At 37.5% G+C, this 19,888-nt stretch overlaps 1 protein-coding gene across 1 annotated transcript in view; it reads right to left on the bottom strand.

The window, feature by feature from the left end:
* Positions 1-19,888, bottom strand: part of TRHDE (thyrotropin-releasing hormone degrading enzyme) — a gene marked incomplete at its 5' end in the record, with an annotated part of 105,795 nt that overhangs the window by 70,439 nt on the left and 15,468 nt on the right. The window contains 3 exons of the mRNA XM_010133667.1: positions 612-799; positions 3,283-3,348; positions 19,222-19,287. Coding sequence (XP_010131969.1) covers positions 612-799; positions 3,283-3,348; positions 19,222-19,287 — 320 coding nt within the window. The remainder of the gene's footprint in view (positions 1-611; positions 800-3,282; positions 3,349-19,221; positions 19,288-19,888) is intronic.

Here is a 19,888-nt window from a genome sequence, read left to right on the forward strand (position 1 = left end):
AGGGACAGAGATGTGTAAGTGCCTGCTGATTTCAGCCAATGTAACAGTCCCCGTAGGACTGGTTCGGCTGGCTTCAAAAATGGAACAGCTGGAACCCTCTGCCTCGTACAGAGGTCCAGTTCAGCTCTTGACTGCTTCCCAAGTCAAGTGAGGTATGTATGACATGTGGTTACAACTGCCTACTCAATGTACAAGCAAGGAGAGGTTCACTCCATAGAATTACTTATAAAGAAGTACCAGACCTTCCAACCACACTCCAAATTATTTCATGGAGTGTGACAAAATCAAAAGAAAAGAAAAGAAAAGAAAAGAAAAGAAAAGGAAACAGATGTGTGATGTAAGATGTAAGACATAGTCACAGAGAGAACTATCATGATGCAAATGGGCACATTAAAAGCTTTATCTTGTTCTATTACTCTAATGATTTTTTTTCAATTATTTTTAATTAGCTTCATCTTTACTAAGTTTCAAATGGAAGTGTGACCACATGCTATTGATATCACGCAAAGCTCAGAGATTTCTTAAGAGACATCTTCATAAAAATATACTCAAGAAGCAAGCACTTAAAGAACTGCAGCCTCTTAAAGATATTCACTGAGAAATGTAAGTACCTGTTGTCTTCAAGGGCAGGATCCTTGGGCTTAGCATCACTATCATAAACAAAACGCTCTTGAGAGATCACGATGACATTGTCTGTAGTTTCATTTCCCAAGATAGTGATAACAGGATAACCCATCTGTAGTGTCCACTGATCCATTACTTCCTGGATATTTACAGACTTTCCAACCCTTTTTAAAGCCTTCAAGGAAAAAGGAAAGTTTCAGTATGTTGAAGTAATAGCATCATCCAACATCTAAAACTTTTTTATTTTTTTGTCCTAGAGACCATAATTAGTTTTACAGGTTTAGATAACCATTATGCATGCACACACAAACATTTACACCCAGTACACACAACTACTATAATTTAACCAGCAGTGTATATCTTAAAAATAACCTTTGAGCCCTCTTGCCAGAAAGGAGAGTGACAGTCAGAAAGTCATGTTTCCCACATCATTCAGGCACTTTTGTTATAACAGAAGAAAGAACCTGTTTTACAGGGTTTTAACATGAGCCACAGAAATACTGGGTGGCTGTCTCCAAAACGTATTCTTGACCAGCTAAGGTTAAAAAAAGACTCAGTGTAAGTTGATCTAGGGTATCTACAATACAGCATATTGAAAGGGCCTGATTTCAGAAAGTACAGAGCTCCTCTGTTCTGAAAATCAAATGACTAGTTATTTGAAAATACTGTTCCTCATGTCCAAAGTGAGGCCATGTATACCAAGATATCCACAGCTCCTTCATAAAATGCACCTTTCATAATGCATGTGGGGGTTGATGTGCTCATATTTGATACCGTATGTTAATAAAAATGCTGGTTTACAAGTGGATTTTCATCTGAAACAAAAAGTGATACTATGGCATCACGGAAGATGAGACTGGGTATGAGGAGAATGACAGGCATCATTTGTTCTTCAGCAAAGGAAATGTCCCTTGCTGCTGAACAGTCCTAGATCACAGGCTGAGCAGCCTCTGATGGATACAAGCAGAACCCTGCAAGATGTCTTCAGAACTGAAGCTTCAGTTGTAATGCATTAGGAACAATGGGTCTGGCAACAAATGTGCTTAGAGGTAAGGCAAATGGAATTATTAGCCTTAACCATAAATTTGAACATACAGTATAGCTGTAGCACCAGAATACAGCTGAAGACCAGAATACAGTCTCATTTTTGTTCTATTTTATTAGCTGTGGGTTCTTCTGTTCTTTCAAGACTATGTTCATCCTTCTGACCTCCACTCACTCAGAAGTATCCCAAAGGCTTTAAGACAGGAAGACCCCAGGTGAGAAGCAAGAAAGAGTTTTGCAGTGACATTTGACTTCAGATTAAGATATAGATTTAAGAGCTTGACTGTATATTACTTATGTTAACTCTCATTAACGGTTAGTACAGACATAGGACTCAGTTCAGTTGCCCACACATAGGGGGCTAGTATCATTTGATCTCAATTTGCCACTCCAGAAGAGCACAGATCTCCCCACAGATCTTGTTTCAAATCAATTAGACGCACCTGAATGGTTTGAACACCCTACTGCACCTAACCTGGCACTAGTTGCCTATATTTGAACAACCATCTCAAGTCCCTAGTTAACAGTCAGTGGTTTGGGCTCATTATAAAATAAACTTGTTGTGACTAGTCAAGTAAATCACACTCTATGCTCTCCTGACTATACTGACTAAATTTCTGGGACTCCAGTTGTTCCTATTCACCAAGTATCGAATGAGATGTCCTAAAACATTCTTGCAGAGCTGGTGGACCTCCAGTAGACATCCTTATCCCATGTGGCAGCGGGAAGTCAAGTAGAATAAATTAAGGTAAACGTTGCTAGATGTCTATGAACAGGCATCTGAATCCAGCCCTCGTTGACAATATGTGTACGTATATACCTGCTTGTTTAGATGCAGATGTCTTGACCTCCAGTTGAATCCTAGCTTTGGTGTCAACAGTTACATCTAGATTGTCAAGCTTACAAATGCTTGAGCTGGTACTTGTGCCCAAACTCCCTGACCGTACTCTACATTGCCTTGCACTCTGTCTTATTCTGGAGAGCCCAGACTCACTCTGCAGGTGAGAAATTCGGGCATACTTGGCTCACTTTACTAAAATTAAACACCACTCTCATAGATTCATGGATCGGTATCTAGAAACTCCAGCCAAGCTTGGACACAGTAACCAAAGGGAGCATGGTCATAGCACGTATAAGTCTCGGCAACGTGCCAAATGTTACAGTAAACAGTCTATTTACACCAAACTTTAAAACTTTAATAGCTTTGTCCTTCACACAAATCATAACTCCATACAAAATCTCAAACACACCTGCAATGCCAAAGCTCAGCACTTTAATGTCCTTTCCAACTTACATGCCTCAGCGTGCTGCCACTCAAGTCAACGACAGCAGATTCCATGAAGTATCTTTTACTGCACATCAGTGGCATAGCACAAGTAAGGAAATGTATTCTAACATTGCAAAGAATAGAGATGCTGCAAAAAATATATTTTAATGTTGCCACTAGATTAATGCAAATGGAATTTCTTTGCATTAATTTTTATATTTGCTCTGGTGCCAAAGATCTCAGTATGCACTATTCACTCTTAACCTCACCAAAACAAAAAACTTAAAACACCCCCACCATAGTAAATTCCTGCTTGTTCCTCAATGCAACAGATTAAAGGATTTTACCTTTGACAGTGTGTTCCAGAGATCATTCCTGGCTGCATTGCCATACTTGTGAATGGTTAAATAGTCCTACAGAAATAACATAAAAATACAAATCAGTATTACTGCACACAAGCCACACAGCTAGAGCTGTGAATCACTGCCATTAGAAGATAAATTACATCAATGTTTGCATTTGTCAGAAATCTAGAAATATACAATATGTTCATCCTAAAGGAATAAATAAACAGATTTTAAGTTAGTTTACAATGCAAAAATTGTTGCTAGAAATTTCATTTACAGCATTTGATGCTCTTCCTTTTTCTGTGTATGTCAGTCTATAAGCTAAATATTTTGAATGTACATCTAAAATACTTGTCTAATCTCAGAAGGGGTTCCTAGGTAATTCTCAGTAATGCAAGGAGAAGCTGCTGTAACACAGTTCCAGTTGCTCTTTTAGCAGGTCATCCTGCTTCTAGTGTCAAAAATTTGTTCACTCAGATGACAGCTAAATTTGTTACAAAAGATTTAACTGAGCAATAGCCTACTTGAACTACAAACTCTTACCTAGGAGATCCTGGTGCTTCAAAGTCAAATACATCATACTGGCAACTGGGACTATAACAGGTTACCAAAAAGGCTCTCCACAACAGGGAGCAGTGAAAGAGGGGTGGCAGGAACCCAACTTCATCCTTATGCACCGGTACCTACATATGTGTTTTTACGACATGCATGACTAAAAGTCTGCAGAGGTTATAAAGCTGAATGCTTTCACTTACTCAGCTGCAGTTCTAAGGACTGGGGGTCCATTCTTCTCCCACAGCAACCAGAAAAACAATTCCTGATAAGCTACCATCATATTAATTTAACTTGCAAAATAAATAGTTTAAGCATATGACCAAGTTAGGTCTGGGCCTTTTGGGCACAAAACACTTCAAATTTTTAATGACATATGGAGAGACAACACTGTTAGTTTCCCACCATCCTATGTCTCTAGACAACAGCTTATTCAGATATAGAAGCAAAATTCAGCAATGATTATTTGAATAACATACATTTCAAGCACTTTGATTGGAAGAATTAAGTGAAAAAGCACATCAGAGGTTGTAAATCAATAGATTCTCCTGCATTTGAATTTCTACTGTCTTCTCTTTACCCAATGCTAGGAGAAAAACCTTAATTGACAGCATAATGATAAAACTGGGACAAATTTGCTGACTCTGTTATCTGTGCTTTGTGTGAAGTAAGATACTTTGGGAATAATTAGTTATTGTAAAGCAAATTTTCTGATACACAAATTGTAGCACCTGTGACAGATTTAGCTTTTGTCAGCCAACTCATAGTACAATAAGCAGCAACTCCCGTTTAATGACAGGCTAGGAAGGCTAAATGAGAACACTGACTCTGTAAATGCGCTGCCGAGTCTTAATGATGTCATGAGACTAACTTGGAAAAAAGGCAATATTATATACGCTGCACCTATAGCACACAGTGCTTCCATTTTGTCTAAAAGTAGAGAATCATTTCAGGCATTTCAATAGTTTTCAAAGCTAAAGAAGTTGAATTGCAAATTAAAAAGCTAAAATAGGAATAAACAAAAGTGGGACGAAGTAAATAAAAAACAACAAATATACATGTGCATTCTAAGCAGTACTAGAAAATGCTGTACGTATTGGTCCTTTTGAGAGCTGCTTTCAAAATTGTTACACAGCAAAATAAAATGGATGGAACACTTGAGGATTTACTCCACCCAGGGAACATTACTGCTTACCAACCTACCATTAGACATTAAATTCGACTTTTACATTTCTGCATTCAGAAAGACATCAAAGAGCTTAAATGCTTCTTTCCTTTTCTTTTGGTTATTTTTGGTTTGGTTTGTTTTTCCCAATACACAAATTAGGAGGTTTAGATGTGGCTCATCACTTAGTTAAAAATTTTATTATCCTCCAGTCTAACATGTTTATCACATGAAGGAAAACAAAAAGAATCCTAAAATTTACAATTAAATAAGAAAAATACAATTACAAATACAACATACAAGTACAGTCCTGGTACTATACAACATGATTTTTTTTCATTATTTCATAAAAGTTGCATTGAGACCATCAAACAAGGAGTGTCACTGAATGCATACTACACAAAAAGCTATCCTAAGTGATGGTGTACATCAAAATATGCTCCCAACAGTAAAACTACTTTGCAATCCAAAATCTGAGTGCACTTTCTACAGGAACAAGAGCGAAACATTACTGAACCAGGTCCCATCAAACATCCTCGTATATCAGTATTCTGTTTTCAACAGTAACCTGCAGCAGACACCTAGAAAAGGTATCAAACAGGACAAGTATACAGTCATACTTTCCCAGTATGTTCTCACATCATCCAGCACTCCATGGCACAAGGAATCCCGAGCAGATTAATATCTTTGTTTTTATTAGTTATCTTCTCTCAATTTGCCCAGTTGCTTTCTGAACCCATAATATGTTTAGCATATGTGCAACCACTTCAGTAGTCTGTTGTTTGAAAATACCTGTTTCAATCATCTATCTGTCTACTGGTTTCATCTGCTGCTCCCTAGCTTTGGCCCTAGTACATTATTGTTCCCAACTTGACTCTTCCTAAGCCATTCATACCTTTACAGATCTGTATTCCATTTGTCCTCACATCAGAGCTTGGCTTTATACTGAGAGCACCACCAGACCCAACCACTCCCAGCTCACTGTGAAGTTACATGCTATTACCACCATCCAAGCTGTTGACTTCAAAGTCAGCTAGGGTTACCACGACTCAACCTGAACTTTCATTACCAAATTATCTGTCTCTCTTGAAGTACCTTTCACAGACAGGCACTCCACTTAAAGAGAAAAGGCTTATACATATCAGCATCAACTATATCCCAGGAAGTATTAAAATAGGAGCCAGAGATCTATACATACGCTGCTTGTCTGTTCTAAGAACAGTACAAGCAGGAACATGATCCGTTCTTCCTCTTGGGGACCCATATCTAAGGAGCTTGCACAGGAACAGAAGACATGTTCTCATTCACTGTAATTCTCCAGGGCAAGAGTATTAGCCACCCCTTCACCTTTATGTTGAATAGAAAAGAACCAAAGCAAACTTAGGAGAGATGCAAGCCACAAAACAGAAAAGGAGGATGACACTGAAAACACAGCTGCCTGAATCTAAGCTGTGCTCAGCACAGTTCCAAAGGAGGTAAAGTGACTTAAAGCCACTTTCGCATAAACACATAAAAATATATGCCCAGAACCATCTGGCTGCAAGGCTGCTCCCCATCATAAACTCTCAAGTCTATCACCTACAAAAGCTGTTCCATCAACTGGAGTATGCTGGAGCATGAATATATTCTCCTTCCTAACTTTCAGCTATAACCCTACAATATGTGTAAGGGGAAATGATAGCATGAAAACCTCTTCAGCAACTCAAGACTCAAGAGTAATCTTCTTCACTCCCTCTTTTTCCTTCACTGTAATGCCACCTCTGAACTTTGTCATAGGCAAAGTAGAAAGAGTTCACAGACCCTAGAGCAGTGTCACTCAACACGAAAATTAATCAAACACACACAAAAAAATAATCATTAGGTTTTACAATTTCAGCATGCATCCTCTTGTAATATTCTTCTTGACATCTTGGTGTTAAAACATGAAGCCACTCTGCCAAAAAAGAGTAACGCAATATGATCCCATCACCTCTATAAATAATAATAACAAAAAATGGCAATGTGTTCTTCCGACGTGTGTTTTAGTACTTTTAACATCAAATAAAATGTAAAAAAATTCCAGAATCTGTCGTCGTGAAAGCAGTCCAATTACTTAACAACCAAAACCTAAGATGTTGAAAAAAATCCCAACAGATTTAAACCATAATATAATGTTTTGTCAAATAGTACTCTTAATCCCTTCAAAAAAAACTTAAAAAGCTCAATGCTTTTGAAATTATTTTATTACTTGAACACTGAAGCAGACAGTAGTAGAAATAGGCGTACAGTGAAAAGTGCTAAAGGATTTTGAAAAAGGACTTCCATTTCAGTAGTTGAAAGATGGTTTTAGTAATGCGGTATTGATTAAGCTTGCAGGCCTTTTACTGTATTAGACTCTTTAAAGAAAAGGAGATTATTTAAAAGGAAAAAGTCTTTTATCCCCTTCCAATCTTAGTTGTCTCAGTACTGCTAGGGATTGAGCTCCTTGGTTTCAAAAAAATGAACTACCTTCCAGTCCAAACATGAAAAAGCTCACAACTAATAAAAGGTAGTGACTGATAAATGCAAAGAGTTTAAACTAGTGTAAAAGAGGAATAAGTCTCCAAACATGAATCTTACTTTCAGGGGAGACTTCAGATCTATAAACAGGAACTGAAATGTCAATTCCAGGACAAAACTCCTTTCTCTGTTTATCTGTATGAAGTTGATTGGTTTGCTGAAGGAACAGCTCCTGACTTAGATAAGTGGTGCTGAGATCTGAAACAGATTAACATTGAATAACTTACTTTTTCTCCTAGAGGTAACCTGGAAATTCCACTATATATGATGATTGAGGAAAAAGTAGCAAAATATTTTGGCATCAAATTCTGGTGGCTATGTTGCTCTGAATACCTTCACTTCTCAGGGCTCAGGAAACAGCAATCTTGCCTCTGCCTCCCTCTTTCCTATTTCATTCCTACTCCTGGGTGCACATGCTCCTCCCTTCAGCCTACTACATGTTCTTGTTGAACATTTTTATACATGACTGTTGTATCTCACTGAAGGTTCAGAGCTACTCATAAAAGCATTTAGTTCAGGTGGAAACCAGGTTCTAAGGCTCCATCTATCAAATCCACCATATTTGTTTTCCCAGAAATCTGAATACTTAACCTTATGCCACCAGACACCACCTGACAGATGCTGACTCACTGAGTGTAACATGCCACCTTTTTTTCCCTTTTCCTTCACACTGCTAACATCAAAGCTGCTATCACATATTATGTTGACATTGCCTAATATTCAGATAAAAAAGCTTGGGCAAGGGTCAGAGAGAGGAAGGTACTGCATATATTTGCAGTGGTGAGTGACAAGCAAGAGTGAGAGAGAACCATTGGTAAGGAACTACCAGCAAGCTACAAAGAACTGAAGACACCTATTGGAGACGAAGACTAACTGAATAGAAAAGATAAAATAGCCAACTAGGTCTGCATTATTTTTCAGCTATACAACAGACTAAGCCTTGAGAAAAAGCCTTAAGGAAGAGAACATCCTCCCAGCTGGTCAGTCAGACAAGCAGTAGAGTACAAAGCAAGGAGTAGGCAAATTCACCTTATTGGTCATGGTAAATATCGTGTAAGGCAAATTAAATTGGGGTTAACTCTATTTGTGTCAGAATTAATTTGTACCAGTGAGTCAGGCTGCAGAGCTACCCCCAAACTGAAATAGCAGCTGTGATCAAACTACTTATCAAAGCAGTATTGCAAAGCCAGCTAAGAAAAATGTTGAAAACAAATTTTTCCAAGTCAAGTAAGCCAAGAAACTTCGTCACCTTCTACATCATATTTACTAGGAGTGCTCAAAACTGTTTCCAGGCAGTCTTGTCAGAAACTGCCAACCTACAGAATACACTAGAGTCATGGAATAGATTTGAACTTTCATGAGTGAGTTCTACAAGAGGACCAAAAATGTTGATATCCTACCTATACCTTAATCTACTATTGCATTAAAATGTGTTATTTCAACAACAAATGAAGTTACTCACTGGCAAACAAGCCAATAATTAAACTAACTAAAAAAGCATTTCAAACTACAGTAACAAAAAAACAGCATCAAAATTACATTGAAACAGCAGGCGCAAAAGGAGTGTAAGGCCATGCCTGCAGTGTAGATAGTCCCCACCTAGTACTAAAATTATCACATCTGTTTTACGTACACACACAGCATCAAACGCATTTTTGTATCTCCTTTGAGCTCCACACTTTCTCAACTACTAACTTATCCATCCTGTATTTTTGCCATTAGCTGCATTAAGCAACTAAAAATTCTCTCAGAGCAAGAAAAAAATCAGTGTTCCCAGTAACTCTACTGTGGTACCACAGGAAAACACTGTTTAAAATGTTCTATATCAGGAACTTCTTAGTCAAATTCTAAAGTCAAACCCTCAAACAGCTAAAAAGAAGTTTAAAAAAGCCTGAGAGGTGTGCAACATACTTCAGAGCCATCATGCAAGTATGTGCTTCAGCTGTGCTTTGACTTCTTTTTGGGCTACTATCTCACTCAATGAATAAAATCCTAGGGAACGAAATCAGTGGAATCCCATTGATGTAAACCAGCTGAAATTCCAGCCCTTTATTTTCAAAAGGTATATTTAGATTTTTTTTTTTTCCACACACAACATTGATACAATGCTCGCAATCAGCAGCAACTGGAAAATATCCACTGTCAACATGTCATATCTGCAATTAAATCATTATATCCAAATAGCAAGCTATAACTACTAATTAGGAAGAGTGATACTGGAACCATATATGGAAATAAATCTTAATTTTTTCTAGAACCAGTGATGCTGAATAGGCCACATAATTATAGTATTTTACTTTGTCCTTTTTCCTTTGTAATTCGTAATACTCCCATACGCTCTAACAATAATCAGATCAGCAGAACTGATATTTCTGGCATTATATGGGTCAATGGGATTTTTATCATTGGTTTCAGTTGGAGAATAACTAGGGCAATGTAGAGAGTATCTCATCCACAGTGTTGGAAGTGTAACAGAGGATACAGATAGGACCTACGTCCTGTCTCAAACAGCATGCCACCCAGACTAAGACACAAGAGAAACTACTAAGAGAGAGAAGGAGGCAAGAGACATCATTAAGTCAATGGGATTGCTTTCTTCGCTCTACCTGCTTCTTGTTAAGAGACCAGACCGTAAATCAGAAGTAACCCAACTGAAATCAATACAGCCCTGTTATTTTCATTCCAACACAAGAGAAGAACCAAACCTCAAAACACTGTAAGAAACACCATTTTGCAATTCATACATCTTCTGCACTGCAACTCAGTGAATCCAATGTCAATGGGACATCTATAACAGATTCAAATCCAACAGATTTCCAGCTACTTTAAAAAATATCCTGCTCTGATGTCAAGCTTCATTAAAAGATCAGAAATACTAAATGGAGAGGTTTATTTCCCTTCTAAAATTCAGCTTCACCTATTAGCTACTAACATGAAGAAGGTTCAATTTTGAAACACAGCAATAGCAATTGCAGTTTGGGGGCAAAACAGTTTGCATGTGAAGTCTAAAGGGAACAGTTAGGAGGATTGCAGAGTTATTGCCTAGCAGAGTCTGATGATATCTGCTGTGCAGTGAGGCACCAGCTAGTATATTAAGCTTGGCTTTCAAGAAAATTGTATTTAATATATTATTTGGTAGTGGTACTAAACTACTGAGGCTAAGAACACCACGTACAGAAATCAAGTACTCTTTGAAATTGAACTGTATATCTTTGACTGAATTCATACATTCATTTTAGTTCTGCCTTGTTTGGTTGAACAATGTATTTGAACCTATGGCTCAATAAATATATTTTTAATGTACACAAAAAATGATGCAATGTTTTTCAGAGATAATTGGATGGCACCTGCTAATTGTGACAGGCTGGCTGCTCATTCCTCTGCATTAACTTGAACTATGCCCAAGGACTGCTAATCAAGCAAAAAAATCTCTGTTGAACCTTTCTGTAATACTTTTTTGTATAGAAGCTCCAGAATTGGAAAGAAATTAATGTTACTTGCCATGAAAAGGTCACCATAAAACATTTGACAAAGCTTATTCTAAGTGTGATTTGCATGACACTGTGTCTAGATTGTAATGACCTCCAATATTTGTACAGTGACAATGAATAACAGACAGGAAAGTAGTAACAGTGAAGCTTCAACTTTGCTTGCAAATTATTTGTTGTTTGTATCAATTGAGCAAACATTTCTCAAATGTCAAAAGATGGTCAAAAGACCATCATAAAATACAGTCATTAGAGCTGCATTTAATTTTGCAAAATGAAGATATCTTAAAAATCATCAGCATTTATATCTGGTTATATGCTACTGTGTTTACCTAGCTACAGTAACTGAATTTTAAATGGAAGGAAGCGAGGAGGAAGGAAGGAAGCGAGGAGGAAGGAAGGAAGCGAGGAGGAAGGAAGGAAGCGAGGAGGAAGGAAGGAAGCGAGGAGGAAGGAAGGAAGCGAGGAGGAAGGAAGGAAGCGAGGAGGAAGGACAGTCTGTTTTATCCAGCAGGGACTCCGCTTTTTTCTGAATGTCCTCCACTGGGCTGAACAGAAGTTGATTTATTTAATTTCTGATGTGTATTAAGTGTTAACTAGGAGTTCAATCCTGCAATCTTTGTGCTGGAAACATCCTCACTGACTCTTAAAGAGCTAATGGAAATTTTGATTGCATGAGGACTGCAGAATTGCACACAAACATGTACTCCCAGCACCCTGTAAAGTCTATTGTGCTGCCTCATAGCAACAGAAGCGAGGTTGCCACTGAGCTCCTATCAGGAAAACAGTATAATTTTATTCCAAAAGAAAACATTTTCTTAAATAGCCACTCAAGCCGCTGACGTTATCTGAGAATTCATACCTATCATTCTTCCTCTTAATAATTCCTATAATAAAAATGAAGAAGAAAATAGTCATAACTGAATTTCACTTGCAACAAAATAAGAGCAGCTCACTGAAAGCTCAGTGAGTATACGTACATGGTATCTGTAATATAACTGAGTGTAATATTATCAGAAAGAGCAGTCCTGTTCTGAGGAAACAAACTTAATAAATTAAGTAAATCATATGCATAATAATTGTTTTTCTTTATGTAAGAAGCTTTAGCAACAGAGCAATAAGGTAACATTTTATCGGCCCGGGGGACATCATTGGCTACTGAGGGTCAGCAGCACCTGCCATTAACACTCTTTATAACTTCCCTGCTGGGACCTCCAACGCGGCCAAAATGTAACTGCTTGAGCTAAAACCTTGCCTGCAAAAACCCCATCTCGGACTGAATTCTTCTCCAAAATTTACCACTCTTTATAACTTCCCTGCTGGGACCTCCAACGCGGCCAAAATGTAACTGCTTGAGCTAAAACCTTGCCTGCAAAAACCCCATCTCGGACTGAATTCTTCTCCAAAATTTCAGTCAACACCAGAAAGAAAGTATGGAAAAATACCACATTTTACCTTTTCACGTCATTCTTTCCTTCGAAAAGCTCTGCTGTCCCCATGCAGCAGAGCATAGGTCTAAAGGTCAGAAGGGAAATGATCTTGTTTCAGGAACATGCTCTTTCCTAGCACTGATCAACTTCAGGTGACCCAGCAGCTAGAGAGTGTCTCTCCCCCGTACTGATGGCTCACAGATGCTTAAGCTTAGAGGGCCTGAGGCAGAAAGTGAAGAGCCTATGTCTCCCTTCTCTCAGAAATCTCCAACAGCCAGGGAAGAAAACTGTGTGATCCAAATGCTCCAGGGACAAAAAGCAGAGCAGAAAGGAGGAAAAGGAGTTAATATATCCATATGTGAATTTTCTGATAATGAAACATTTTAGGAAAAAGCTCTCTCTGCACAGCACCTGTTAAATCAGGTAAAATCCACCAGCAGTGGCTGCTATCATTGTGGGTGCATTACATCTGGCCCTGTGGCCTGATTCATAGCAGAGATGGACTCTGTGACTGAACCCAATGTGAAGTCTTCTGAATATCTGAAATAGTTTATAATGCTAAATACTTTGACAGAACATCTTCTTGGGTTTCAAAACAGGTATCAAAATTTCATGGATCTTTTTTATTTTAATCACATTGGCCCAATTTCCCCCAAAATGCACAAGCACTCCACTCTCATTGATTTATTTAAAGCAACATTAATTGTATGATCAACATTTTCTGAAGGCCCACCTTGATGCCCTTAGGGATCGAGCCGCAGCCATGCTGAGCACTCAGAGCTGATGATGAAACCAGCGGAAGCTGTGCTTTGAACACATCAACTTTTCCACTCCATAAGTGCTCATATACATGTGAGGAGAAAATGCTGCACTAAGCATCTCATACTGTATGCTCCAGACTTGAGTAAATTTTAACTTAAGTTTCTGTTGGCCTAGCTCTCTGTTCAGAAAATGAGGCTAGAACCAGTCCTTCCCTCCCAATGACATCTATGACTTCTGTTCACCAACAGAACATGCACTCCGATACCATACTGGACGGCATTTAAGAAAATTCTACACAGTAATTAGGAACTGGGGCTACAAAGCAAATGAAAAGTATACAAAAGCACAGAATATAAAGCCAATTCAGTTAGAATGGTCCACTTTGTGAAATGAATCAGATATTGACCTATGTAGAAAACACTGGACAATTGTATAATTAAAAATCCTGGTTAAAGTGCATACAAAAAAAGAAAAGAATGCAAAGATAAAATTAACTTCAGCATTTCTCAATAACTGTACATTTAAATTATGCATCTTCAGCCATAATTTTCTTCAGACAGAAGCATTCTGCTATACACATAGTGTACTCATAGTGTTCCCTTGGAGCTAGAGGAAGGACTTCCATTTTGATAGTGATATCTAAGTTTTGCCCTTACTATGCTATATGTCTTTAACACTTTCAAAGGAAAAAAATATTGTGAGACTGCAACTTACAGAAGTTTCTTTACAGAAGTAAACTTTTACGGACCTACTTATGTTATTGTAGATAAAGCTACAGAAAAAGTCCATAACACTGAATTCATTTAACAAATGTAAACCTAAAATTCAGAGTACTGTATATTAGGAGCATGAGAAATGCTGAGGGACCAGAAAAAGTGAAAGATGTTATCAATCTCATGTGGCATACAGCATAGAAAACAGTGATGTCGGCTCCTGTGAGATTTCCTATGACTTCCTACGTCCTGCTTTTAACATGCTGAAGTTATCTTGTTGACAGCTGTCAGCAGAAGTGAGACAATTTAAAAAAGGGGATCAGTGGCAACTAACTTAAGGTTATAGTTCATAGCCAGTACACCCATGGTGATACTTAGATGTTCACCAAGGTCATACACTCTGTGGTCTTCTAAACCAGAGATGGATGCAGAATCAGCTGAAAAGTACTTTACTCAAGAGGTACTAAATGCAGCAGCTGCAACAGAAGTACTCCAGCTGTAAAGATGTTTCTGCCTGGTGGCAAAAGTTACAGCCGCCCACTGAGCAAAGGAAAACTCCAGGTAGTTCCATGTGCACTGCTGATCTGGGGGCAGCATTGCACATGGTGCTTGATTTTTTGTTGTTGTTGGGGTTTTTTTTATATAGATTTTTTATTTTTTTACAGAAAACTATTAAGAAGTCTCTAGTGATATCTAATTTTAAACAGTATACAGCTAATTTTGAATTGAGAATAAAGATATAATAAATAGGTATGATAAAATGGGTACACTAATATTCTATGTAAAAGTATATTATAAAATAATACTGTGGCAATAGATTAATATATTTCTTGTACTACTAGATTCTTGGACAGAAGTGGCAAATGATGTGCAAAAAAGCACATCAGAGCTTTATTTTACACCTAGAAAGCTTCTGATAGGGTTTCACATTGTCACAATTCAAACAGAACACAGGCATGCAAAGAAGTGTCTAAAAAGCAGGAAATACTAAGCAGTGCAGATGAAAGTCTAACTAGCCAGTTTCATGACAGCAAAAGTGATTGAAATTTGAACCTTGCTGTATTTAATAGCTTGCATGTCAAATTTCCCCAGACAACTCCTCTGAAAGGCTGACCAATTTGTTTCAATATAGTGGCCACTCAACAGCACCAAAAAAGACAGCCTATATCCAAAGCACTATATGGAAATTCTTTCAAATGTACAACGTGAAGCCCACAAAAGCACTTAATTTATCATAGAAGCACAAATTCCTACAGTAACTAATTCAAACTGCTGATGATGCACTAAATCAGAGTGAGTGATGAACACATACAGAGCAGCACGTGAAGTTCAAAAGGATATAGATCTATGTGATCAATGAGCTGCCACATGGCAAATATAATGCAGTGCTGACAAACGCTCAGTAACAGAGATGAGGCTCCAAGATAATCAAACCAAATGTAAAAAAAATTTAAATAAAACAGTGCAGAAATGCCTCATTACAGAGCTGCAGGTGCCTCTTTACACACGTCTAAGTATCAGACCTTCAAATCACCGGGCTTTCTCTCTGTATTTCGTACGGAGAAAAAAAAAAAACCAACAATGATAACTTGAAGAGGTGCTTTGCCATAAAGCATCAAAACCTTCCAGGAAGTATAATACAGTGACACCAGTCATGTAAGCAAACACATCTATTTCAAGCACGTAGATTAGGAACAACAGACTGCAGATGAAAATCTCACACAAATCTAATATATATTGCGTATTACTGCCCTGAGTGATGATTGAATGATAACACCAACTTACAGCTTCTTCCTCTACCAATCTATGCAGTTCGGAAACATAATCAGATCAAGTGGTGCTGACCAAGCCTCTTCATACTTCAATCGCTGTCTGAGCCGATTAATGGCTTTTTAAACTGAAAAGCAACACCACTTTGAAAGAAGAGTACTGGCCTTCAGTGACATGCACCTCTTGAATTTCTCTGGATCATAAGAAACTTTGCGCATCATGAAAGATGTCAGGACTTTTAAAAGAAATTACCTGCTGTGAGAAGGAAGTGTTTATTAGATACTTTCTACAAAAACAATAGCTGCTACTTTCTGGTATACAAGTGTTACCAGCTGTGGCTATTACTGTCATTATTCAATTATTCATTACTGCCAATACCAATATGTTCTCTTTCGGTTTTGTCTGTGGAGTGCTATATCGAAGCAGTGAGAAAGTCCTATCTTTGTTAATAAATCTTCTGTTTGAAAATGTCACATGATTGAAGGCATCATATGTCTTTGAAGGGCTTTCAGAAAATCATATCTTCACGGAGCAGTCTCTTGGCTGCAGTTTTACTGTGGAACTTCCACACTATAATCCAATGGTCTTTCACAGTATATTTACCATGATAGAAACAGACCAGTTATTCTTGACAGATACGAATCTCTTCAGTCATCTACACTGTAAAATTGAGCATCTCTAATACTATTTAACCTCCTTGCAGACTCCTCAACAGGACAGTTTGCTGAACTGTTACAGAACATGTGCAGCTTTGTAAATTTGCTTCAGCTTACATTCATTGTTAAAGAATATCCAACAAACAGTGCCACTTGCCATCAAATTTTTTCTTCTTTTTAACTAATTGATTGTTTTCCTTGACATCTAAGGGATTTTGCTCCCCCAAGCTACCTTGATCTGCTGTTCAAAAAGTCCACCTGCCAGTTGAAAGCATGTAATTAGATTAAGAGAAAAGAGGTAATGAACAAAAAAGGTAGCTATCCCATTTGCTTCTTGCTCTAGACCTTATCTTTCCCTCTCCTTAAACCAAAGGTTAGCATATTTGTTGTAGCTTCTCTTATATAAAAGCTCTAATTCTGTAGCTCTTAATTAGACGATGAATCACACCTTGATTTTGATGAAACCACAAATACTCAATGCAAACACAAATAAACAGCTAATCATTTTGTTGAATGTTAGTGTAATAAGACTACAGGAATATTATTTTTTTTATCATCTGTGAAACACTTGAGAAAATACCCAATACGTGAAAAAGAACTGAAACAGTATTAACACTGATGTGCTCCAAGTATTAGAGGCTAATGAAAACCAAAGAAAATAAGATGAAGCGGAGGTCCTTCAGAACTCAGTTACTCAGCAAGCCATTAGAATGGCCCAGGAGGAATGAACCATCAAGTACACTTTCAGAGTATTCGCTATTTGAGGAGATTTATAAATAGTAGTAATACTTGGGTTTGCAGCTATCCTTGAGGATGGCCATTTAGTTGAACACAGAATTCCATCATAAAACTAGATTCAAGACAACATAATGTTAAATCTCAAGTAATGGTTACCAGGGCTGAAGAGCTGAAAAACCTAAACTGATGCATGATAGAAAGGGTAAATTAGCCCTCCAGTTCCCTTTCTCATTAGCAAACCTGGCCTCCCAACTTTACAGTGCAGGAACACTATTTTTTTAGTTCCATAAAACACAAACAACTAAATGGTTGGCAGACATTTCAAATTATATATTTGGTAGCTTATGAACAAGATTATGAACTTTATGTTTTCTTTTGTTCAACTTGGAGACATACACATGGAAAAGCTCTATCTGGATTTCAAACAGGTTTTATAAAAGAAGTTAGAATACCATCTCCCTTCTGAACCGATCCCAAGGCTTTCACTAGTCAGATTCTCACAGATTTTTCATAGACTTTCATTAGCAAAAAGAAGAGTTTCTGTTTTGAGTAGAACCAGTGAAAAGCAGAAATAATAGGTAACCACTAATTTTTTTTTAAAAAAAAGCTTCATTACAACTTTAGGGTAATTGTGACTATTTAATCACTACATAGCCCTATTCTTTGATCTGAACTTTTTTCTAAATTTGTTCCAGGACAACTTGCACACTGTTATTTCTCAGGCAAACATTAAAAAAATAGAAAAACAGGGTTTGGGGTGCACGTATTAAAACCTTCCATTTCTAAAGCCCTGAGTGAAAGGCTTTTTTGGGAAAAGTGCTATTGAATGGACCTGTGCAGGCAGAAGTTTCTGGCTGGAATACGGAGTTTGCTGGACTAAGGACAGAAGTCTTACTGCTTAAACGCGATGAGGGTTTTACCCTTGATGTAGGCAAGATTTTTATGAAAGAAACTTCTGATTTCAAGATTTCTTATCTGACCCAATGTTACAACTAAGAAAATTATCCAGCTGGGTCTTTTGAATAAGTTATGCTGCAAACCCTGAATGACCTGCAAACTCTCCAAAAAACTATATTTCCCTAGCAGGTTTCCTTTTATTGCATATTGCATGGAACACACCTCTCTGACATAACCAATGCATTTATTTAAGTTTTGTTTTATATTTTATTTTCCAATTTATTTTGTCAAAAAAATGACCTGATACTAGACGCAGTTTATTTAAATTTCAAAATGAAAAGCTTACTAAGAACAGATAAGATTGATTGCTCTTTCCATCTTAGCATAATTGTATTTCAGGTGAACATCAATTTACTTTAAAGGACACTTCTAAGTAGCAGGCTGCATCATACATAATTCATCAATCACAGCTGCCTGTAACATGATTTACTCAAGCAGATTCCAATGGAAGAGGGGGAGTCGCATTGTTTTTTATGCTTTGGCTTGTTTGTTTTTAAATAGTTTACGAAACACTCATTTGCGCTGATTTATTGCTGAAAAGAGTTCAATCTTGGTAATCAGCATGCTGAATTTCTTTCTCTTCTTACAGAAATGTTACCTGTTTAAATTTCTTTTAAAAGGCAGAGTGAGTTTGCAAAACATCGTTAAGGCAGAGAGCACTCCAGGCTTATCAAAGTAATACTCAAGGATTTTGTTATGGGGGACAGGAAGGCAAAAATATTTAGCTGAAAAGCATTACTAGTTTTAGGGCTGTGTATTTTCTAGATGGCTTGACATTGTTTGTTATTAGTTGTTATATCAGCACTCAAATGTAATCGAAGAGAAGTAGCTCTTTCCTCAGCTAGCCTTTCACACAGTTGTCACATGGATAAAATGGCTTTTACATGGCAATCGACACAAAACAGACACAAAATCATCTGTCAGTTGAAGTGTAATCGCTTGAAACATCAAGAAATATAGGTGAAACTGGGGGCACCACAATGTATCTTACACTACTCAATGCCTTCCATCAAATTCTGCTTCGAGGACTGTTTGGTGCCTCAGTTAGACTTGAAGTAAAGAATCATTTCCACAAATAGATGCAAATAATAGTTTAAAAAGAAAAACAAGAGAACGAGAGAAACTGCTAGAAATACACACCTACACAAAGTCAGAAATGGCTTTACTTACTTGTAATCCCATCTGAAACACAGAGTGACCCATAAAGTTAGCCAACATTCGAATTAGAGCTGCTCCCTTTGGGAAATAGAGAAAAAAAGCAGTTACCACTTTTGCAAGTCAATGTTACACAGTAATGACAATCTGAAGTTGGCATTTCCATCCAATACTAGCATCTTGGAAACCAGAGGTTAATATAATCTTTATTTGTGCTGGAATGAAGAAGAGAGAGAGAGAAGATAATGGAAATGCTTAGAAGGAAAAATGAGGAAGTAGACTGATACTGTTAATATCCTGCCCTGTATACTGAATAAGGTGCAGGTCATAAAACACACCCTCTCCACTGCTGGAGCACGGATGTGTCAGCTCCACAGCTGGTTGCCCCCAGCCCTTCTGCGTACTCAGCAGTACCACACAGTTTTACATCAGGACAAGAAAATGTCCATGCTAAATTCTACCACAGTGATTATTCATAGTATCTTAACCTCCATTATATTACTGTAAATAAGGATTCAGTGATGCTACTTTTCTTTGTAAAAACCTTCATGGTCTGATAATCTAGAAGTGGATCAATTTCATAAGAATTTTATAAGATATGTCGATATACATATTTGACTTATTAATAGTCAGCTTACTTTGCAGACTGTCACGCAGAGGTAAGTATTTATATAACACTCTT

This window comes from Buceros rhinoceros, unplaced genomic scaffold (assembly GCF_000710305.1).
Source record: "Buceros rhinoceros silvestris isolate BGI_N320 unplaced genomic scaffold, ASM71030v1 scaffold7113, whole genome shotgun sequence".
NCBI lineage: Eukaryota > Metazoa > Chordata > Aves > Bucerotiformes > Bucerotidae > Buceros > Buceros rhinoceros.